The sequence below is a fragment of the Lissotriton helveticus genome, chromosome 4_1, assembly GCF_964261635.1.
Source record: "Lissotriton helveticus chromosome 4_1, aLisHel1.1, whole genome shotgun sequence".
NCBI lineage: Eukaryota > Metazoa > Chordata > Amphibia > Caudata > Salamandridae > Lissotriton > Lissotriton helveticus.
This window is the reverse complement of record NC_136063.1, coordinates 1,216,876,287-1,216,901,178: the sequence shown is the minus strand read 5'-3', so window position 1 is coordinate 1,216,901,178 and position 24,892 is coordinate 1,216,876,287. Positions and strand designations below refer to the sequence as shown.

At 45.1% G+C, this 24,892-nt stretch overlaps 1 protein-coding gene across 2 annotated transcripts in view; it reads left to right on the top strand.

Moving 5' to 3' along the window:
- The window catches only part of AHRR (aryl hydrocarbon receptor repressor), a 937,398-nt gene that overhangs the window by 530,408 nt on the left and 382,098 nt on the right, over positions 1 to 24,892 (top strand). For both annotated transcript variants that reach the window (XM_078687795.1, XM_078687793.1), the window contains exon 4: positions 6,963 to 7,075. In XM_078687795.1, coding sequence (XP_078543921.1) covers positions 6,963 to 7,075 — 113 coding nt within the window. The remainder of the gene's footprint in view (positions 1 to 6,962; positions 7,076 to 24,892) is intronic.

Here is a 24,892-nt window from a genome sequence, read left to right as displayed (position 1 = left end):
AACACTCCCTCGAACGCCCGGTTTAGGCCCGCGCTTCCCACTCTCAGGCTTGGTGGCCATCTTGGATCCTGGACCCGCACGGGTCGCCTGTTGACGGGTAAAAATGGTGACTGCGGAGGCAAATATAGGACCAAAAGGGGCGAAGGTGGTGCCAGTCTCAGATCCGGAAGCCGCCACAGATCGGTAGCAGGAGCGGAGAGACCAAGGGTGTAGGAGCGACCGGCCGGCCACGGAGCCAACAAAGTCAGGTTGAGCTCCGGACAGGAATCGAAACCGAAAGCTGTCGCCTGCCCACGCAAGTCTGGCAGTCCGTTGTTGTTCACTTACTGGACGGCAAGCGAGACAAGATAGCGCGGGGCGTCACCCTGGAGCAGGCCAGAAAACTGCGAAAGTCTGTAGCTCTGGACCCCGAAGTCCAAAAAAGTTCGCTGAAACAAATAAATGAGCAGCAGAACTGTGCCAATAAACACCCGTCGTCCGAATCAGGATAAATTACAGGATAGTCGATGGAGGTGGCGAGGGTCCGGGAGCCCTGTGCTCACGCGACCATCTTGGGTGCGCGCAAAGCTCCTCCTCAAGGATTGTCATTGTTGATTAGGGTAATTCTGTCATTTTTAAATTCCCAGTCTAATCTCGACATTTGGACTACAAGATGGCATTGTCTCCCTCATTTCTCACAGTAGTCTTGGTAGCCAATCTTAGTAAATTTAATTTTCCCCTTCTACAAATGACATCATTTTCTGATTCACCGTGAGATTTGAAGCAGTCAATCTAATAATGCGCGTTCAAATAGTTTCCAACATAAACTGTCCTGCCCTCTAGTGGGGCGTCAGGTGCGCCTTGAAACCCCTTTCTTTATAAGGTCGTAAAGTTTGTTTCAAACTACTGGAATTCTTCACTGGGACCGACTGCTAAAAATCTTGCGATGAGTCAAAAGAAGGCGTCACGTTGGTTGAAAAAGAAAAAGGAATAGTGTGTGGGAGATAGCTATGGAATGATAAATGATAGCAAACGATATAAACTATTATCTTTTCTTTAAGGGGAGGGGGGCACTCTGACGTATTCCTGATGGCTTCTAGCCTCGGGGGGCTTCTTTTAGAGTAAGATGGGCTGCTGTGACCTCCCAATGCCCAATGACGGGATTCTAGTCAAGGCCTTCATCAGTGTTGGACGCGTTTAACCATTTTTAGCCAGAACTGATTTGGGCTTCTGTCTTGGCAGTCTTCTTCAACAAGCATTAGCAATGCCAATTGGTCTGACTTTAAAGGAATGTTGCATACTGATATGAAGCATTACAACTAGATGGTATGGGAATGGATATGTATTTGTGTGGAAGCAAATAACTATAGAATAACATTGGTGCACATTAAAAGGTCAGTTGATAGTTGCATGGCAAGCCAGACCTAAAAATTAATGTAGGTTAATTAATGCCCTCCTTCGATCTATTGCTGCCAAGGAAAAACACTGTAAATATCAAGTTATCTAAGGCACTTTAATAGTATATCATGTGTCTGCCCCTGAAATTTCAAGCTCAGACAGCTGGATAAATAAACAAAATTATCACTGTTGTGTGCAGGGCAAGCACTTTTTTGTGGAAGCATACAACTTCAGCCCATTCCAAACATGTACTCCTGGCTCCCAACATGTAAGCGGAGCCAAAGCCCCTCAGCTGGTAATTCTCACCTAATTATGTGGCAATAGCTGCACTGTCAAGCCAGACCATAAAAAGGGCAGAGTGGGCAAATAAATACAGGGCACGAGGTGACAAAATTAGCTTGCATTGTGCCTCCTCTGCTACTCTTAGTAAAGAGTCAGATTGTGTCCTGTGCAGAGTTTGTTGCTGTAAATGAAATATAGATTGGAGGGTGGGGCTAGTGGGAGTGTTATAAAGACACTCCATTCAGAGGTGGAGTTTCTGCAGGCAGTAATATATGAGGCACAGGCGTACCCTGCATCCTCTTTTACTGGGACTGCCATGGACAGACTGCCAACGCGCTCTAATCTCACCCGGCATGACCTTGATGCCATGCTGAATGGCACAGGTCCAAGTCCCAGTAGGCAGGCACTTGGGTGGTGTTTGGAGGTTGATTCTTGAAGCTGTGACCCGACTAGAGCCAGAACTTTCCCCTGATTTAGCCAATAATCTGTCCCAAGTCTGAAGTTTCTGAAGGTGTCAGAATATTACAGAGTCCGAAGAAGCCAGCAAAATACCTTGCTTACACACTTTGGATACACTGTGAGGTTTTGAGTTGAAAGAACTAACTTGGGTCAACAGCATGGGATAGACGTGCCTCCCATTTTCAAATATGCCCCTAATGTTGTCCTGTTGACTCCAACCACGCAATAAAGTAGGATTCATGAAGCCCATTGTTGTCACTGTACATAAGTTCACTGTGTACTATTTGTTAGAGTGATGAAGACAACTGTTCTTTTGTACAAAATCTGACATTTTATTTATGATGACGGTATTGCTCTGTTCTTGCTCCATCCAGACTACCTGCCTTAGAACGTCCGCATTCGATATCATTGATGACATGATGCCTCCCTGAGTTGCAATGCAGCATGTGTAGAGCAACCCTTGCATGTCCCAGATCTCCCTGGTTCACTAAAGCACAGTTAAATACTGTCATAAAACTGCCAACAACAAAATGCTAGCACTCTGTGTGCACATTGGGGCAGCGACCTATTGTGCACAGGACCAAAGGCCACTGTCCCTTCTGGAGTAGAGAACATGATCCCTGAATTTTAGCTACAAATTGTCATTATTCAAAAATACCCACACCTACGCAAACACATCTGCATATATGTGCAAGCATGTAGTCATGTTTGAATGCACTCATGCCCACGAGCAGGTGCATGTTTCTGGAACTGGAGCATGTTCATAGGCAGGATCATTGCAGTCTGTCCTGCAATGCCTGTACGGTGATCATGTAGGGAGAGAAGAGGTTAGTTGCATACCCATGTCAGCAATGTCAATAGCCACTCACGTTAGACTGGCAGCTCGGCCCTCGTAGTACCACCTGAAATGGATAGCTCCTTTTGTAGGAAATTCATGTCAGAACTGTCAGCACGTAATCCAAGCAATAGGGCGCAGCCTACCAGACAGCACAGCTGTTTGGTTTTCTAAAGACTTCTTGGGCACATTCAGAAAGCTGACATATGAATGTATTCAGCTCATTGCTTACCATTGGCTTTTTAGTTTGTAACTCACATTTCTGGCTTTCTATTTGCTGGCTTTATTTGCTTTAGGCTTTCCTGCTTGAGTTTGTCTCTCCCGTTGACCAAACCTTGTTTACTGTATTTTTTCACAAAACTTTCTGTAAACAGTCCTTTAAATCTTGTTCTTATCTTGTACATTTGCTGTGCGTTCAAAGACAGATGTCAAATGCAGGCTCTCTCTTCCAAGGGAACTTGTTGTTTACCTTTCTTTCTCAGACTTCAAAGTGAGAGAATTTATGTGGAAATCCTGCTGAGTATCCATGTAAGAGGAGAGGGTGTATGAATTTTATTTTATTTCTAGCACACAACAAAAAAATGAACTGAGCTGATGTTTCAGAATATATCAGAATTCATACAAATGAACCACATTTGTTTTGTAATTCTGAAATGTGGTGGAAACAAATATTTGAATACCATCAAAACACATCAATACACTAGGTGATGACATTTGCACATATTATCACTTGTGTGCAGAAAAACCATATTTGGGTGAAAATCTAAAGGTCATTTCAATTGAAAATGTGTTGTCTTCAACGGAAGCGCGCTACCACACAATGCATTCTCCACACTACGCCACTCCACTCTATTCAATGCCACGCCACTCCTTTTTATGGCACTCCTCTCCACTCTATGCCATGCAACTCAAGCCCACACCACACTCCACAACACAACATGCCCCTCCACACCACTTACACCCACTCCAATCTACCCACTTGTGTCCAATTTATTCCACTCCATTTCAAAGTACCCCAATCTTCCCCACACCACTTCGCTACTATCTACCCATCTACTCTACTCCAATCTACCCCACCCCACCCAATATACTCCACTCCACTTCAATCTACCCTCCCCAAATGACCCACCCATCCCAATCTACCCCACCCCACTCCAGTCTACCCCACTTCATTCCAGCCAGCCCAATCCACTCCACTACGATCCAATCTACCCCATGCCACTACAATCTACCCACTCCACTCCAATATACGGAACTCCACTCTACCCATCTCCACTCCAATCTAACCCACTCTGCTCCAATCTACTCCAGTCTACCCCACTCCTATCTACCAAACTCCACCCCACTCCAATCTACTGCACTGCTCTCCAATCTTCCGTGACCAATTTACCTCACTCCATTCCAATTCACTAAACTCCAAACTCCACTGCAACCTATCTAACGTCTCTCCACTCGAATCTACCCCACACCTCTCCAATCTACCCACTACATCATAATGTACCCCACTCTAATCTACCATAATATATCCCACAGCAATCTACACCTTTCCACTCTACTGCACTAAGCTTTACCCAAATCTACCACCACACCACTCAAATCTACCCTCTCTAATCTAACCCACTCAACTCCATTCCAATCTACCACAACCCATCACACTCTACCTACTCCAAACTATACCTCCCCAATCTACCCCACCCAATCTACCTGTATACTTCACTCAACTACTCCACTCTACCCAACTCCTCCCCACCCCACTCCAACCCACTCTTCTCCAATCTACCCCACTCCAATCTAACACACTCCAAACTACCCCACTCCAATCATCCCTCTTGAATCTACCCCACTGCAATCTAGTGGAGAAGTGTGGCTCAATGGTTAGAGTGGCAGATCCTGATGCAGAGGTCTGGCCCGGGACCCGGGTTCAATTCCCGCCTCGGCGGGTCTTGGGCTCAATTTCCTCGGACCTGATAATTCTCGCCTCTGTACCTATTCTAACCATGGGTCCCACTCTGCAACTCTGGGCAATAGCTTGCTTAATCTCCACAACGGCCCCAACAGCGCTGGGATGCCTGGCTTCACCTTGGGGGTGCCCAGGAGTGGACATTTCACAGGGAAAAGCCAGGAAGTGTTCCACAGCGGTATGCGTACAGCGCCAGGAAACCCCGGTTGGGGTATAAGTGCGCTGTACAAATTCATTTAATTTCATTACCCACTCCATTCTAATCTACTCTACTCTAATCCACCCAATCGACCCTACTCCGCCCTAATCTACCCGACGGCACCCCACTCCAATCTACCCCACTACACTCTACCGCATTCTACCACTCCATTCCACTCTACCCAATCTACACCACTCCACTTCACTTCAATCTATCAAATGCCAGCCAAATCCATCCCACTCTAGTAGACTAACCCATTCTACCCTGGCTGACTCCACCCCAAACTACCCTACTCCAATCTTGCCCATCCAATCCGCCCCACTCCAATCTACTGCACTCCAGTCTACCCACTCCAATCTATCCCACCCCATCCCAATCTACCCCACACGACTCCACTCCAATCTACCTGACTCCAAACTACCCCGCTCCTATCTATCACACTGCAATCTACCCCACTCCACTCCAATCTACCCTACCATAATCCACCCAATCTACCCCACTCCACCCTAATATTCCCCATTCCAATCTACCCCACTCTAATCTACTGCATTCCACTCCACTCTCCTGCAATTACTGCAGTCCACTCTTCCCCACTCCACTCTACTCCAAAATATCCCTCTCTACTCTACCCTGATCTACCCCACTCCAGTCTAACCTACTGAACTCCAATCTACCCCACTCCCTCCCAGTCTACTCCACTTCACCTCATTCAACCCCAATTCAATTAACCTACTCCAGTCTATTCCACTCCCCTACAAGCAGCCCAAATGTACCCCACTCTGAACCACTCCACCCCACTCTAAATTTTCTTTTGAAAACAGATTTGTATTATTTTGTAATATATCAATCAGTGGTGGCACAAATACAACATTGTATGGGCAATCTAAATACAAGTACAGATAATTGCAGAGTTACACACCTCCACCCCACTCTAATCTACTACACTCCCCCATCTACACAAGCTACCCCCTCCATTCCATTCTAACCTACTATAATCCACCCAATCTACTCTAAACCAATCTATACCACTCCACCCAACCCCAATCTACCTCAGTCCACCCCACTCCATTCTGCCACACTCTACCTCCACTCCACTCTACACCACGCCACTAAATTTTAGCCTTTCTGAACAGCAGCCTCACTGGTGAAAACATTGCCAAACCCAATAGCTCTCGCATAAGCAAGTCCTGAGAACTCACTCTGGGCAGCGCTTTCTCTTAGTATGGCCAACTGAGGCTAGGGGCATGGTTATATTATAAGCTTTTATGGTTGTCTTTCACTACCAAACCAGCTATCGGTGCTTGGTGGGACATATTAGTGGTTTGCATAGCCCCCCCCCCCCCCCCCCCAGCACCCTTGCTATGCCACTGGCTGGGGCAACTCGCTGATAGTTCTTGTGATCTAGGAGCATGACATTGGAGTCATAAATATGATAGGGTGGTGTGGTGGAAACGTGAAATCATGCACAGGTGTATGTGGGTACATGGGAGTGAAGATGCAAACGGAATAGCCTTATGTATGTTCTATCGCCTCGCTCGAAGCCGTGGTGGATGACGTTGTTTGAAGACTCGTCATAAAAGGGGCGAAGTGCACCAGAGCACACATGGTCACCTTTCCCATCGCCAATATGCGCTGCGTGTGAACTCGTCACCTCCAGTTCAGTGAAGTTACCAAAATATCCAGCTCTTTCAGTCCCCTGATCCCGTTCAGTCTTTTAAATACTCGAGCCCCGGCGTGCGGGGCATAAATGTTTAATGGCGTCCTCTCTCTGACCCGCTCGTTGTCACACTCGAGTAAGCGATTAGCATGCCCGCCTCTAACACGTGTTTTTTGCACACCTTGTCTCGCAGCCCTGCACGAGAAGCGCGCCAGGAAGCAGCTCTGCCAGCCCGCCGGTCACGCGATCCCAGACCCCGCCCCGTCCGCTGGGGACGCCATGCCAGAAGGAGACCTGCTGCAAGAAGTGAGTGCTGAAAGTCCGTCATCTCTTTCTGTGTAGTGCACGCAACCCGCGGCGCCTAAGAACGATTCTCTGCCTGTATTAAAGCTCTGTAGGAACACCCCCATGTCTGACCTTGCAGTGTGTGTGTCTGTGACATAATGGTCATTAATAATAACATGAAGGGCTTTGTGAAAGACTCGGAAGGGCCGTGGCTACCGTTAGTGAAGCAGGTGCAGCGGTGCTTAATTTGTAAAAAAAAAAAAAAAGTGTCAGGGCTCTCCTCAACAGGCCACTGCAGCGTGTACCACCCATTGCCCCAGCCATGCTTTTGCTGCCAATGATATTAACAACACAACTACTAATCTTCACGCTCCTACAAGTGTGACAATTCGGACTATTACGGCCCCCAAAGCTATAAGATTGGCTTGTACAGCAGGTAATAGTAATGTTTTATCTTTATTGAATTAAGAATTAACTGTTGCAGGGGTCACCTGAATTAGCCAGGCAGCACCACCTTCTGGCAGACTGTCACAAGCCCCGGTGCTGACAAGTAAGTGCCTGTGCTGAGCACCGGAAACCACAGGTTCAAATTAAGCACTGAATTGCAGTGGCACTGGGGCTGAAAGCTCTGAGAGGCCCATTGAACTCTAATAATTGCTGTACTTTAGCACAGTAAAAGCAGTCAAAAGGGACAATTTTTCTTGCTTGCACAAGGGCACATAGCATCCTTGGTACCCTATTAGGTACCAGAAAATAAGTGGCATTTTGGTTAGGTTTTGAGGTTCTGGGAGGGCACTGTAACATGTTTTGTTAAATCCTCTATTCCTTTTTGACGAAGTAATAATTACACTATTTGTTTAATAATTGAATAGCAATGGTTTAGACAGCTCCTCCAGTCATTACTTAATTTGAGCCGGTTGGTATGGGTAGGAGCCACAGCACTAATTTTTCAGTACCGGCCATTATTTTTCCACATCAGAGATTTCCTGAGCCCAAGAAAGGGAAAAACACGTGAAAGAAGGTGGAAAATACAGAAAATCCGTCTAAAAAATGGAAACACAGAACCTGCAAGAGTGAGATAAAGAAGCAGCGAGTGTCTGGAAGTGGAGTAGAGAGGCATGAGGTGGATTCCAGACTGTGCAGCGTTGGCATTCAGTGTGTGGCATTTAATAGCACCATGAGATTGTGAGGAGAGCTTTGGGTACTGGCAGTCATTCTTGTACAAATTAAGCACCGGCTCCAGTCCTTCAAATAGGCAGGTATTCTCAGGTACTGAATACCTGCACTACTTTAATTTGAAAGGAAGAGTACCTGCACTTCTCGGCACTGAGGCAATACTTTTAATGGGAGAGTGAGTGCCAGAACTTCTCATTAGCAAACAAGTACTCTTGGATAGTTAGGGCATGCCCAGTTATATTATAGCCTATAGCCCACCGTAGCGGGCTATACCGGCTAATAAAGGCCCGCTCCAGCGTTAAAGGCCTGAGCCGAAGGCTACGAAGGGCTATAAGGCTATTAGAACATTCTGCCACTAGAGGGCAGCATGTGCTAAAAAATAAAACAAAGGTGTCTCAGAGCAGAGGGGCTTTAAATCCCCTCGAGCTCCGAGAGGCCTTTGTTCACAGCAATAGCTGTGAACAAAAGCAACATTGGAATGTTGCTCTGCGGTCCTTTACCGGCCCGTAGAAGCATGGAGCACTCCATTGTATTCAATGGAGTTCTCCACATTCCAATGTTCTAATTAGGTTTTAAGTACTGGCAGCTCTAAACATATCTGAAGTTATTTCTTCCTGTATTTACTATTTTAAATATGTTTTAAAAGGGTAAAGTTTTTATTGATTTGCTCAAATATTTTAACATAACATTTTGGCCATGCCTGTAAAATACTGGCTAGATGGCATCAGTAAACAGTGAGCTAAAAGGGGATCGGTGAATGGTACAGAAACACACAGCAAACTAAAGTTTATAAGAACTGCACAGTGCGATTCTAGATGCTGCTCCCATTTTGTGCAACCTTTATAAATATGTTTAAAAAAAGTGCTACATTTTCCCTTTCAATTAATTCAAAGTGCTAGGAGGTGTAGTTGATCTACAGTTTGATGAACAAGGGAGTGTTGTTTAGAGCCGTAACGGAGGGGTGAGTGCCTTGTCGGAAATTCTTTAATAATGATCCCCCATGTCTGTTCGAAATGTTCCGGTGAGATCGATTGGGGCCCTGCCAGTGGTGCTGGAACAATCTTCAGAGTGGGGGTGCTGCCATCAATGTTACATGTTACTGCTCTGAAGTCATAGGGATTGTGAAAAATCAAAGTGTCTCACAAAGAACAACTAGCTAGCAAATGAGCTGAGTACATTAAGCATGTACATTAAGCAGGAGAGCGATATGAGTGGTATGTAGCCGGAGGCGCATTTTGGAGCACACTGTCACAAATATATTACTAAAGCATGGTGTGGAAACACAGGGTAATTTACAGACAGCTCATTTTCCATTAAAATGGCCAAATAATTCGCATGACATTCAGATCTGTTTAGCCGAAGAGCCAGGTCTTAAGATTCTTCCTGAATGTGTTCAGGGAGGGGGCGCATCTGATGTCTCCCGGTGGCTCGTTCCAAGTCTTGGCTGCAATGTGAGAGAAGGATCTTCTGCCTGCTCTGGCTCTGTGGATGCGCGGGGTTTCGGCCAGTGCGAGGTTGGAAGATCAGAGGTTTCTTTTGGGTACGTGGAAGTTAATTCTGTCATTGAGGTATTTGGGTCTGTTGTTGTGTAGGCATTTGTAGGCTTGAGTGAGGATTTTGATGGTGAATCTTTTCTCCACAGGGAGCCAGTGGAGTCTTCGTAGGTGTTGGCTGATGTGTTCATGCCGGGTGATGCCAAGGACCAGTCTTGCGGCGGTGTTCTGTATTGTCTAGAGTTTGCGAAGTAGGGACTTGTTGATGCCGGCGTAGAGTGGGTTTCCATAGTCCAGTCTCCTAATGATGAATGTGTGGTTGAATGTCTTCCTTGACTCAGGGGGATCAATTTGAAGGTCTTGAGAAGGATGCGGAGGGTGTTGAAGCATCTGGAGGTGTCGATGTTGACCTTTCAGTTCAGGGTGAGTGATGAGTCGAGTATGATGCTGCAGTTTTTGGTGTGGTCTCAGGGGGTAGGTGGGCATCTGAGGGCGGTTGGCCACCAGGTGTTGTCCCATGCTGAAGGGGTGGTTCCAAGGAAGAGGACCTCTATCTTCTCGGCGTTGAGCTTCAGGCAGCTGTTGGTCATCCAGACTGCGACATCTTGCATTCCTTTCTGGAAGTTGAGTTTGGCGGTGATGGGGTCTCTGGTGAGGGAGAGGATGAGCTGGGTGTCGTCGGGGTAGGATAAGATGATGAGGCCCTGTGTCAGACGAAGGCTGCGTGGGGGGCCATGTAGATGTTAAAGAGGGTTGGGCTCAGTGATGATCCCCGAGGGACTCCGCAGGTGATTTTCTTGGGATCAGACAAGGAAGGGTGGTAGTCTGATTCTTTGGCTTCTTCCGGTGAGGGACGATCGGGTCCAGTCCAGGGCTGTTCCCTGTATGCCGGCGTCATGCAGTCTGGCTAATAGCGTGCGGTGAGAGACGGTGTCGAAGGCCGCTGACAGGTCAAGAAGGATGAGGTCTGTGGAGTGGCCTTGATCCAGGAAGGTGCCGATGTCCTCTGTGGCGGCAAGTAGGGCAGTCTCAGTGCTGTGGTTCCTTCGGAATCTGGATTGGGACGGTTCGAGTGTGAGAAGTTGGCCTGGTATATGATGTCCACTATTCTAGTGGGCACCCTGCACCAGTCCAATCGACCCTTATTGATGGTAGGTTATAAAGTCAACCTTATAGAAAGCTATCCTAGAGGTAGCTGTGGAGAGCAGCCTTCAGGCTAAGACTTGGAGACGAGTTAAGCAAGTTGTTTTACCATTTATAATCTCTTGAGTACCAAATGAAAGCACACCACACAAGGTATATATCAAATATATATGTATTTATTCTAAAAACAACCCCTCTGCACTCTTTATGAGGTCAGAGGTAAAAGTACAATACAAGGAACTTAATTAGCATACGATAAGATGCACAGTATACGTTTTGCCCTAGTGGCCTCACAAACCATATACTAAAATAGTGGTATAAGAACCACGTGAGGAATAGAAAGCAGGCCTAGGGCCTGGGGAATCGCTGGGGCTTCTAGGAACAACCAAAAGTTAGGATGTAGGAGTCCCACGGAAGACTTGTGCAGTGTCTAAACACAGCCGTGGGTTACCATTGACTTTCTATGGAGACCTAACAAGTTACAATTTTAAAGATTAAGGGTACAAGGAGGTGAACTGCGATGGAACCCTTTTAGACTAGGACACTTGGAGAGTCAATACCCACGGGAGCACCGGAGTACTCGTGTTACCTCACCCAGGGAAGCCGGGTGCATAGGTTTCTTTTTGTGTCGGGTTTCGCCGTCGATTCCAATGGAGAGCTGCGAAGAAGTGCTGCAGGTGCACCAGAGGAAAAGTGTCCGGGTGGATCCAAGGGTGGATCGGAGATGTGAAGAACCTGAAAGCAGAGGAGACAGAGTCTGGGCCACTAGCCAGTGACCAGGGCGGTGATAGGAAGATGCCACCAGATGTCGGGTGATTTCAGGTGAAAAGGTGAAGTTTGTCTCTTTAGCCACTAGTACCAGGAGGCGTCGACAACAACCAGATGCTGGATTTGAGCTGTCCTATGAAGGATCTAGTTGACTGTGGTGTCGGTATCCGGATTGGACCCAACAAGCCTTGGCAAACGTAATCCACGCAAGATGTTGAGATTGGCTTCGGTGCAGACCAGCAAGGTCTGAGGAACTTCTCCTGTGCAGGGAAGTTGGAGCAAGCCTGGTGCAACCAGGAAAGCAAGTTGATTCAAGGATTGGTCTTCCTGGGGGTTCACTAGCCAACGGACTAGGAACCATGAAGACGCATTGAGCTGAAATTCACCAAGCAGACCTATGGGACACTCGTAGAGTGTGGGCCTCTGAGCTTCGGTGCAACAGGTGCTCGGGGCTGGGGCTTCAAGCACCCCAATGGGCGACTTCGGGATACCTCGGGAAGTAGGTGCAGGTTGCAAAATGCAGGATGCCCAGGAGTTCCGGTCCCACGTCTCTCGTGTCCGCCACCGGTCTCAGCTGTGCTGGGAGCGCAGGTCAGCGTCAGAGATGTCTGGAAGTCCGTGTCCTGTGTCGCAGAGTCTTCGGGATCCGGCGGGAGCCTCGACAATGCAGACCGGCAAAGATGCAGTTGGTGCCTATTTGAACAGGGTGGTCACTCCTTGACCACAAGGGAGATTTCTTCCATCTTCCAGTCGAAATGGAATGCCGAAGGTCCAGGATATATGTTGCAGAGTTTCGTCCATGGTAATCTAAAGTCCTAGGGACTGGGGTGCTATACTTATAGTAAGTTTAGGGGTTGGACTAACTCAAATGTCCCTCCTATGGGTGGACCTGGGGAGGGGGTGGTTACACCCCTTTCCCTTTGTCCAGTTTTGCGCCAGAGGTGGGGCTGAGCGCCCCAGCAACCGGTTTGAACTGGGCAATGCATGGAGCACCTTGTGTGCCCCAGGCAGTGTCTGAAAAGCATTCACTGAATGCAACCCACCCTGCCCCAATACACTAAAGCCTGTCTGGGGAGGTGCCAGAACCTCCCTGGACAGGAAACCTATTGTCCAAGCCTCCCCTGTCGGAGTTTTGTCCAGCAGCAGGAGGGCAGACTCGTGTCTGTGACAGCAGCATCCATTTTGTGATGCTGGGGCTCTGTTTAACTTTACATGGATGTATGACGTTACAACGCATACCTTTACAATGCATTTTTTACAACGAGACATCAATTACAACGCATTCCATTACAACGAATGCCATTACAACGAATTTTTAAAAACTACCTTTACAACGCATTCCATTACAACGCATACTACCTTTACAAAGAATACCATTACAACGCATACCATTACATTGCATGTATGGTAAGTATTGTATAGTGTAGGGGTAAAAATTACTATTCTAACTCCAGGGGGGTGCAACAGTAGGGTAAGTGTTGGATAGTGTAGGTGTAAAATTACTATTCTAACTCCAGGGGGTGCAAAAGTAGGGTAAGTGTTGGATAGTGTAGGGGTAAATATTACTATTCTAACTCCAGGGGGTGCAACAGTAGGGTAAGTGTTGGATAGTGTAAGGGTACTATGCGTTGTGATGGTATGTGTTGTAATGGTATGCGTTGTAATGACTGCGTTGTAATGACATGCGTTGTAGTGGTATGCGTTGTAGTGTCATGTGTTGTAATGGTTGCGTTGTAATGGCATGCAATGTAATGGATCTTGCGTTGTAAAAGTTTTGTTGTAATGGTAGTGCGTTGTAAAAGTTGCGTTGTAAAGGTTGTTTCCCCTTTACATGGGTAAACCAGTAACAACATGTCTTCTCCCTCTAGAAGGGTGAAATGCTACCCCCGCTGCCAGGACTGGCGGAGGGGCTAGTATTCCAAAGTGTTTAACACCTTACACAACATGTTTTGATAAAGCCAAACCAAAGTTAGCATTAACCGCGAGGATTATAATGCTCTTAAGAGTATATGGTATGGCTATATCATAGAACAGCTATAAGGAGATGGTTCCGAAAGCTGCAGAGAGGCTCAGCTCATGCTAGGGCACCCTCTCACACAAAACCAAGCACTCTGCCTCCAGGACTCTCAAGGCCTGCCATTGGAGTGACTTATAGGTTACTATGTGTCTATATATATATAAGGTAGATATAGATATAGTATATCTAAGTAAGGGGTGATTACACCACCTTACCCAGGCTGTAAGTACAGACCTGTGGTGTCAGTTTGGAAGGCTAACCAGGGGTGGCACACTACATGCTGCAGCCCCTGGTAGGCCTAGGGTGCACCTATGCCCTGGGTACCCGTGGTACACTATACAGGGACTCACAAGGGTGATCCAGTAACCAATCTGGTATGTACCTAAAGTACATGGTACCAACTTAGAGAGAGAACACCTAGGCTGTGGGCCTGATTAGCAGGGCCACAACCATACTAAAGTCGCAAAACCAGAGAATCACAGCAAAAAGTGGAGGTAACCATAGGAAGCAGACTCTACTCTCCTACACAACCCCCCCCCCCCAACAGCAGGGACATTAAACTAACCTTGACCAGTTGAGTCTTCATGTGGAAATATCTGGAGAGTCCATCTGCATTGGCATGGTTACTCCCAGGTCTATGATCCACTGTATAGTCCATCCCCTGTAGGGAAATGGACCACCTGAGCAGTTTGGTATTTTCACCCTTCATCTGTTTTAGCCACAAGAGGGGCTTATGGTCTGTCTGAACTGTGAAGTGAGTACCAAACAAGTATGGCCTCAGCTTCTTCAGGGCCCAAACCACAGCAAAGACCTCCATCTCAATAGCTGACCAACATTTCTCTCTAGGGGTCAGCCTTCTGCTAATAAAAGCTACTGGCTGGTCCTGACCTTCATCATTCAATTGTGATAGCACAGCCCCTACCCCCAACTCAGAAGCATTTGTTTGAACAATTAATTCTTTGGAGTAGTTAGGACTTTGCAGAATGGTAGCAGTGCACATGGCCTGCTTCAGGTCATCAAATGCCTTTTGAAAACTGACTGTCCACTAAACTTTCTTAGGCATTCTTTTAGAAGTTAAGTCCTTCAGGGGTGTCACGATGGAACCATACCCCTTGACAAATCTCCTATAGTACCCAGTCAGTCCCAACAAAGCTCTGACCTGAGTCTGGGTGGTTGGAGCAACCCAGTCCATTATGGTCTGGATTTTGCTCTGTAATGGTTGAACCTTGCCTCCACCTACAAGGTGACCCAGGTAAACAACCTGACCCTGCCCTATCTGGCACTTAGTAGCCTTGATAGTTAGGCCTGCCTTTTGCAGGGCCTCCAAAACATTTTTCAGGTGTATCAGGTGATGTTCCCAGGTGGAGCTAAAGACAGCAATATCATCAAGATAAGCTGCACAGTAGTCATCCAGGCCTGAGAGGACTTTGTTTACCAACCTTTGAAATGTGGCAGGTGCATTTTTCAGACCAAAGGGCACCACCACAAACTGATAATGCCCACTAGGGGTTGAAAATGCTGTCTTTTGCTTGGCCTCATCAGGTAACCTGATTTGCCAGTAGCCAGCTGTCAGATCAAATGTGCTCAGCTATTTGGCAGATGCCAACTTATCTATGAGCTCATCTTCTCTGGGTATTGGATGGGCATCTGTCTTAGTGACATCATTGAGACCTCTGTAGTCTACACAAAACCTCATCTCTCTCTTACCATCTTGAGTGTGAGGTTTTGGCACCAGCCCCACCGGACTAGCCCACGGGCTATCTGAGGGTTCAATAACTCCCAATTCCAACATCTTCTGGATGTCTGTCCTGATACAGTCCCTCAAGAAGGTGGCGCAGCAGCGTTTGCACTCGATAATCTAATTAGTCTGATTTCAACTTTTTCTATTGCGTATAGTAACTTAACAGTGGCGTGCAACAGTCTTAGGGATTCTGCTAAAGCCCTTATTCTGAAAGTATTTATAGGATTCCTGGATTCAGTCCGGGCTACTGATGCACTGCTGTGATCACTCACTAGGAGTGTAAATCCAAAATTTCAAAAAGTATACAATCTATTTCATGCTAATTCGTTACTTGTACACATTGTAATCATGCATAGTTTCACATTTCAAAACATTTTCATTTTATTCAATTTGTTAATTCTTATATAAATTCACAAGAAAGCACAATATGTGACGTTGTTGCAAATTCACAAGCATCTACATGTAAACAACAATATGATAATGCGCATCCCAATGCATTTCGGGCAGGTTACAGTGCCCTTCATCAGGGGAATCTGTGGAGTAATATAACGTAATGTAAGTATCTATTGACGGCAGAATATACAAGGAGACATTTAGAGATTGTCAGGATTTACCAAGCGCGACTATCCACACCAAAGTAACTAAAAAAGTGGAGCATGACCAGTTCAATACGCGATTGATGACTACTTAAACGTGAAAGCTTACTCTACACAAACACAACGAGTGTAGTATGATGTATCCTGTATTAATATCCTTAGTCAAGATTTTTTTGTGTTCAATAATAAGTGCCATGCAATTTCATGCATCAGGTGGCTAGAGTTTATTCAGTACCATGCACGTCTTAACTTAATCGGAAAAAGTGTCTGGCAATTATAAGAGCCCAAAGTGAGCATGCGTAGAGTAAAACTTGTGTGCATATAAAAATCTTACTTCAATGCGCTATTCAACTTCCGGATTGTCCCTCCCTACCAGAGTGGGGATGACATCCACCAATAAGATAACTGCTTTGGAGAGGGCCTGCAAAGTACAGCAGGTACCCCAGAGTCAGTGGGCAGCAATCGTGCGCTCTCCTTTGCAGACAAAGGTAGAGCTAAGCTCCTCACTGTCAGAGAAGAGGATGCTGACAATTACAATGTCTTGAAGAGTGCTCTAATAGATGGGTTTGGCTTAACCAATGAACAGTATAGGTTGCTGTTTAGAGATACCCAGAAGACACAGACTCGGGACTGGACAGACTTTGTAGATTGTGCTACTAAGGCTCTGGAAGGCTGGTTAATGGGCAGTAAAGTAAGTGACTATACAGGATTGTATAACCTTATAATGAGAGGATAGATTCTTAATAATTGTCAGAACCAATTATTGCATCAGCACCTGGTTGACTCTGATTTGACCTCTCCACAAGAATTGGGTAAGAGGGCAGACAAATGGGTCAGAACCAGGGTGAAGCAGAAGGTACAGAACCAAGGTGTACATTTGGCATGGTTCTATGAGATTTATTGAACATTGGTTGTTCCTCTATTTTTCGGCTCTTTTTGAAGCCGGGATGAAATTAATACTGTTATTTTATTGACTTTGCTTCTATTGTCACAAATTTTGAGAACGTCGCCCAAACCCTTCTCCCACTCACACGCTATCCCTCGTTCACTTTTTAGGGGCACTATTGTTGTTTAATGAAAATTTTAAAGAATATACTTAACACAGTGTGATTAAATAAAAGTGTGTTCGTATTTTGCTTCATTTCATGTATTCGTATTTTTTCATTTATTGTGTCCTACCTTTCTATATAATTGCTACCGGGACCCCTTTTTCTGTATCATGATATTACCTTAGCAGGACATCTTGGCCAGAACAAGACTTGGAGCAGGCTTGTCCCTCACTTTCACTGGTCCCACATGTCAGAAGACACAAAGGAGTTTTGTCGCTCCTGTGTAACCTGCCAAGCCAGTGGCAAAGCAGGTGGCACTACAAAGACCCCCCTTATACCACTACCTGTGATGAGGGTTCCCTTTGAAAGAGTAGGGATTGACATTGTTGGACCAATGGAGCCCCAAACAGCCTCTGGGCACAGGTTTATTCTGGTGGTAGTGGATCATGCCACCAGATACCCAGAAGCTATACCACTTAGGACCACTACAACACCTGTTGTGGCAAGAGCCCTCTTGAGAGTTTTCTAGAGAGCGTGTTTCCCTAAGGAGGTTGTATCAGATAGAGGTGAAAACTTCATGTCTAGTTATTTGACTGCAATGTGGAAGGTGTGTGGAGTGAACTATAAGTTCACCACACCCTATCACCCACAGTGCAATGGTCTAGTTGAAAGGTTCGACAAGACCTTAAAGGGTATGATTAAGGGTCTCCCAGAAAAGCTGAGGCGGAGATGGTATATCATGCTACCCTACCTTTTGTTTGCTTCCAGAGAGGTTCCTCAGAAGGGGGTTGGCTACAGCCCTTTTGAACTTCTGTTTGGGCATCCTGTAAGAGGACCCCTTTGTCTGGTGAAGGAAGGATGGGAGTTACCTCTCAAACTTCCCAAACAAGACATTGTGGACTATGTACTTGGTCTCCGCTCCCGGATGGCTGAGTACATGAAAAGGCATCCAAACACCTTGAGGCTAGTCAGGAATTGCAAAAGGCCTGGCATGACCAAAAGCCTGTACTGACTGTTTACCAGCCAGGACAGAAAGTGTGGGTGTTGGAGCCTGTGGCCCCAGCAGCTCTCCAAGACAAGTGGAGTGGACCCCACACTATTGTTGAACAGAAGGGAGAGGTCACCTATTTGGTAGATCTTGGAACTCCCAGGAGCCCCCACAGGGTGCTTCATGTCAACAGACTGAAACCATATGTTGACAGGGCAGACATGGGCTTGCTCATGGCTACTGATGAAGGACAGGAGGAAGAGAGTGTCCCTCTCCCAGACCTGCTCTCTCAGAACCCTGATGATGGTTCAGTTGATGGTGTAGCCTTGGCAGGCAGCCTCACTGACCAGCAGCGGAGTGACTGCAGACAAGTTCTGCAGGCATACAGACATATGTTTTCACTGACTCCAAGTCAGACGACTACCTGGTGCACTCATGAAGTGGACACGGGACAGTCTGCCTGTTAAAAGTAAGATTTACAGGCAACCTGATCATGCCAGGGACTGTATCAGTATTTATAGGATTCCTGGATTCAGTCCGGGCTACTGATGCACTGCTGTGATCACTCACTAGGAGTGTAAATCCAAAATTTCAAAAAGTATACAATCTATTTCATGCTAATTCGTTACTTGTACACATTGTAATCATGCATAGTTTCACATTTCAAAACATTTTCATTTTATTCAATTTGTTAATTCTTATATAAATTCACAAGAAAGCACAATATGTGACGTTGTTGCAAATTCACAAGCATCTACATGTAAACAACAATATGATAATGCGCATCCCAATGCATTTCGGGCAGGTTACAGTGCCCTTCATCAGGGGAATCTGTGGAGTAATATAACGTAATGTAAGTATCTATTGACGGCAGAATATACAAGGAGACATTTAGAGATTGTCAGGATTTACCAAGCGCGACTATCCACACCAAAGTAACTAAAAAAGTGGAGCATGACCAGTTCAATACGCGATTGATGACTACTTAAACGTGAAAGCTTACTCTACACAAACACAACGAGTGTAGTATGATGTATCCTGTATTAATATCCTTAGTCAAGATTTTTTTGTGTTCAATAATAAGTGCCATGCAATTTCATGCATCAGGTGGCTAGAGTTTATTCAGTACCATGCACGTCTTAACTTAATCGGAAAAAGTGTCTGGCAATTATAAGAGCCCAAAGTGAGCATGCGTAGAGTAAAACTTGTGTGCATATAAAAATCTTACTTCAATGCGCTATTCAACTTCCGGATATCCAGAGATACCCTTCTGTGGTTACAACCCTATTATGGATAAAAATAACCCAACATGTTTTAGCTAATGACCCTGAGGTATGCACCCGTGTTACTCAAAAAAAGAGACGCGGTTACCGTTTTAACTGATGTGCACGATCCTCTGTAAAAAACGGAGAACGCGGGCCAGTTAGTTATCGTTTACTGTAAAGACAGTGCTCGACATATGTCGTGTCCCAGTGATGCTCTTACCGTAAATAGTGGACGCGAGTGCTCTTCTACGTGAACAACGGTGCCGGTATGGTGAAAGACGCTAACAGGAAGTGGCTATTTATGTGGTAAATAGTGAACATAAATGACGGACCGCGGTCGCGCCATGTTGGGAGAATAAATAGGGCTAGAAGAATCTCTACCAGACATGCAAACTTGTAATCGGACATCTAAACTGTCTCAATGTGAAAACCCTATTATACACAATGTACCGATCCGTATCAAGTTCATTGCAAGAACTTTTGAATAATATCTGCCACTTACGGTGTGCACAATCTCCTTAACTAAGTCGGATACATGACTCTCTATGAGATAATGGTACACATCAATAACAGACTATGATTTGAATCACGCCATCTTAGAAGGTGAATGAATGAAAGCATATCAACTTTTAAATCATTACAATACACGTAAACAAAAATAGTCAACTATGATTTTAGTCGCACCTAGTGCAAAAGTTAAGTGATAAGGATAAAAGAGTCACAGCAGAAAACGCAACATCACTGGTGTAACACAGAACAGTATTAGTGTGTAAACACTAGTGTACAGAATGTATCAATTCATATCTGTTAAATTAAAAAACCACTTTCAGGAGCTTTTTATTAGAATCTGCCACTATTGGTGTGCACAATCTAATTGGTCAAATAGAATGTACATGTGGTTACATGAAGCATGACAGTTCAAACTTATCATTAAGCCCTGTCGGTATCAAGGTTTGTAAAAACCATATCCAGTGTGTCTCACGCTGAGACAAAAGCTTCGCTCGGTCATGTTCTGTGCTTGGTTCAATAGCTTGGAGAACCCCGAATCTTAATTGGGATATGTTATGTTTTGCAGTAACCCAATGCATGGCCAGAGGGGAAGTTGTGTTCTGCGTGCGTATACGGCTTTTGTGCTCTGTGATTCTTATGCGCACGCTGCGTTCTGTTTTCCCAACGTAATATAAGTCACACGGACATTTGATGTAATAAACTACAAAATCACTATTACAATTTGTGGTATGCGAAAAAGTAATAGTTTTGCCCGATCTCGGGTGGTTCATTGACTTGCCAATTACTGCATTATTGCAATTAGAACAATTGAAACATTTACTGAACCCCCTGTGTGTGACCTTGGGTTGAGATTGTTTTTTGTTCAGGATCTCCTTCAAATTACTTGCCCTTTTGTATGCAAATAATGGGGGAGCATTAAATATTCCAACAAAATCAGGTTCTGATTGCATAAGACTCCATCGGTTTAGAATGATCGATTTTACTTGTCGTGATTGGGTTGAATATGTTGACACAAAAACTTCTCTAGATGAAGTCTTGGTCATTTGTTTCTTCTCAAGAAGTGACTCTCGGGTCACTTGTGCAATTCTGTTAGTGGCTTGATTTAAAACAGGATCAGGGTAACCTCTCTGCCTGTATTTACTTTTGGCGACTTCAACCATCTGCAAGCCATCACTATCCTCTGAGTGGATCCTTTTAATTCGGAGAAACTGGGAGTACGGGAGATGTTTTTTCAAAGGCCAAGGGTGAAAGCTCTGGTACTGTAAAGCATTATTCCTGTCGGTGGAAACCCAAGTCGCCAAAAGTAAATACAGGCAGAGAGGTTACCCTGATCCTGTTTTAAATCAAGCCACTAACAGAATTACACAAGTGACCCGAGAGTCACTTCTTGAGAAGAAACAAATGACCAAGACTTCATCTAGAGAAGTTTTTGTGTCAACATATTCAACCCAATCACGACAAGTAAAATCGATCATTCTAAACCGATGGAGTCTTATGCAATCAGAACCTGATTTTGTTGGAATATTTAATGCTCCCCCATTATTTGCATACAAAAGGGCAAGTAATTTGTAGGAGATCCTGAACAAAAAACAATCTCAACCCAAGGTCACACACAGAGGGTTCAGTAAATGTTTCAATTGTTCTAATTGCAATAATGCAGTAATTGGCAAGTCAATGAACCACCAGAGATCGGGCAAAACTATTACTTTTTCGCATACCACAAATTGTAATAGTGATTTTGTAGTTTATTACATCAAATGTCCGTGTGACTTATATTACGTTGGGAAAACAGAACGCAGCGTGCGCATAAGAATCACAGAGCACAAAAGCCGTATACGCACGCAGAACACAACTTCCCCTCTGGCCATGCATTGGGTTACTGCAAAACATAACATATCCCAATTAAGATTCGGGGTTCTCCAAGCTATTGAACCAAGCACAGAACATGACCGAGCGAAGCTTTTGTCTCAGCGTGAGACACACTGGATATGGTTTTTACAAACCTTGATACCGACAGGGCTTAATGATAAGTTTGAACTGTCATGCTTCATGTAACCACATGTACATTCTATTTGACCAATTAGATTGTGCACACCAATAGTGGCAGATTCTAATAAAAAGCTCCTGAAAGTGGTTTTTTAATTTAACAGATATGAATTGATACATTCTGTACACTAGTGTTTACACACTAATACTGTTCTGTGTTACACCAGTGATGTTGCGTTTTCTGCTGTGACTCTTTTATCCTTATCACTTAACTTTTGTACTAGGTGCGACTAAAATCATAGTTGACTATTTTTGTTTACGTGTATTGTAATGATTTAAAAGTTGATATGCTTTCATTCATTCACCTTCTAAGATGGCGTGATTCAAATCATAGTCTGTTATTGATGTTTACCATTATCTCATAGAGAGTCATGTATCCGACTTAGTTAAGGAGATTGTGCACACCGTAAGTGGCAGATATTATTCAAAAGTTCTTGCAATGAACTTGATACGGATCGGTACATTGTGTATAATAGGGTTTTCACATTGAGACAGTTTAGATGTCCGATTACAAGTTTGCATGTCTGGTAGAGATTCTTCTAGCCCTATTTATTCTCCCAACATGGCGCGACCGCGGTCCGTCATTTATGTTCACTATTTACCACATAAATAGCCACTTCCTGTTAGCGTCTTTCACCATACCGGCACCGTTGTTCACGTAGAAGAGCACTCGCGTCCACTATTTACGGTAAGAGCATCACTGGGACACGACATATGTCGAGCACTGTCTTTACAGTAAACGATAACTAACTGGCCCGCGTTCTCCGTTTTTTACAGAGGATCGTGCACATCAGTTAAAACGGTAACCGCGTCTCTTTTTTTGAGTAACACGGGTGCATACCTCAGGGTCATTAGCTAAAACATGTTGGGTTATTTTTATCCATAATAGGGTTGTAACCACAGAAGGGTATCTCTGGATATCCGGAAGTTGAATAGCGCATTGAAGTAAGATTTTTATATGCACACAAGTTTTACTCTACGCATGCTCACTTTGGGCTCTTATAATTGCCAGACACTTTTTCCGATTAAGTTAAGACGTGCATGGTACTGAATAAACTCTAGCCACCTGATGCATGAAATTGCATGGCACTTATTATTGAACACAAAAAAATCTTGACTAAGGATATTAATACAGGATACATCATACTACACTCGTTGTGTTTGTGTAGAGTAAGCTTTCACGTTTAAGTAGTCATCAATCGCGTATTGAACTGGTCATGCTCCACTTTTTTAGTTACTTTGGTGTGGATAGTCGCGCTTGGTAAATCCTGACAATCTCTAAATGTCTCCTTGTATATTCTGCCGTCAATAGATACTTACATTACGTTATATTACTCCACAGATTCCCCTGATGAAGGGCACTGTAACCTGCCCGAAATGCATTGGGATGCGCATTATCATATTGTTGTTTACATGTAGATGCTTGTGAATTTGCAACAACGTCACATATTGTGCTTTCTTGTGAATTTATATAAGAATTAACAAATTGAATAAAATGAAAATGTTTTGAAATGTGAAACTATGCATGATTACAATGTGTACAAGTAACGAATTAGCATGAAATAGATTGTATACTTTTTGAAATTTTGGATTTACACTCCTAGTGAGTGATCACAGCAGTGCATCAGTAGCCCGGACTGAATCCAGGAATCCTATAAATACTGATACAGTCCCTGGCATGATCAGGTTGCCTGTAAATCTTACTTTTAACAGGCAGACTGTCCCGTGTCCACTTCATGAGTGCACCAGGTAGTCGTCTGACTTGGAGTCAGTGAAAACATATGTCTGTATGCCTGCAGAACTTGTCTGCAGTCACTCCGCTGCTGGTCAGTGAGGCTGCCTGCCAAGGCTACACCATCAACTGAACCATCATCAGGGTTCTGAGAGAGCAGGTCTGGGAGAGGGACACTCTCTTCCTCCTGTCCTTCATCAGTAGCCATGAGCAAGCCCATGTCTGCCCTGTCAACATATGGTTTCAGTCTGTTGACATGAAGCACCCTGTGGGGGCTCCTGGGAGTTCCAAGATCTACCAAATAGGTGACCTCTCCCTTCTGTTCAACAATAGTGTGGGGTCCACTCCACTTGTCTTGGAGAGCTGCTGGGGCCACAGGCTCCAACACCCACACTTTCTGTCCTGGCTGGTAAACAGTCAGTACAGGCTTTTGGTCATGCCAGGCCTTTTGCAATTCCTGACTAGCCTCAAGGTGTTTGGATGCCTTTTCATGTACTCAGCCATCCGGGAGCGGAGACCAAGTACATAGTCCACAATGTCTTGTTTGGGAAGTTTGAGAGGTAACTCCCATCCTTCCTTCACCAGACAAAGGGGTCCTCTTACAGGATGCCCAAACAGAAGTTCAAAAGGGCTGTAGCCAACCCCCTTCTGAGGAACCTCTCTGGAAGCAAACAAAAGGTAGGGTAGCATGATATACCATCTCCGCCTCAGCTTTTCTGGGAGACCCTTAATCATACCCTTTAAGGTCTTGTCGAACCTTTCAACTAGACCATTGCACTGTGGGTGATAGGGTGTGGTGAACTTATAGTTCACTCCACACACCTTCCACATTGCAGTCAAATAACTAGACATGAAGTTTTCACCTCTATCTGATACAACCTCCTTAGGGAAACACGCTCTCTAGAAAACTCTCAAGAGGGCTCTTGCCACAACAGGTGTTGTAGTGGTCCTAAGTGGTATAGCTTCTGGGTATCTGGTGGCATGATCCACTACCACCAGAATAAACCTGTGCCCAGAGGCTGTTTGGGGCTCCATTGGTCCAACAATGTCAATCCCTACTCTTTCAAAGGGAACCCTCATCACAGGTAGTGGTATAAGGGGGGTCTTTGTAGTGCCACCTGCTTTGCCACTGGCTTGGCAGGTTACACAGGAGCGACAAAACTCCTTTGTGTCTTCTGACATGTGGGACCAGTGAAAGTGAGGGACAAGCCTGCTCCAAGTCTTGTTCTGGCCAAGATGTCCTGCTAAGGTAATATCATGATACAGAAAAAGGGGTCCCGGTAGCAATTATATAGAAAGGTAGGACACAATAAA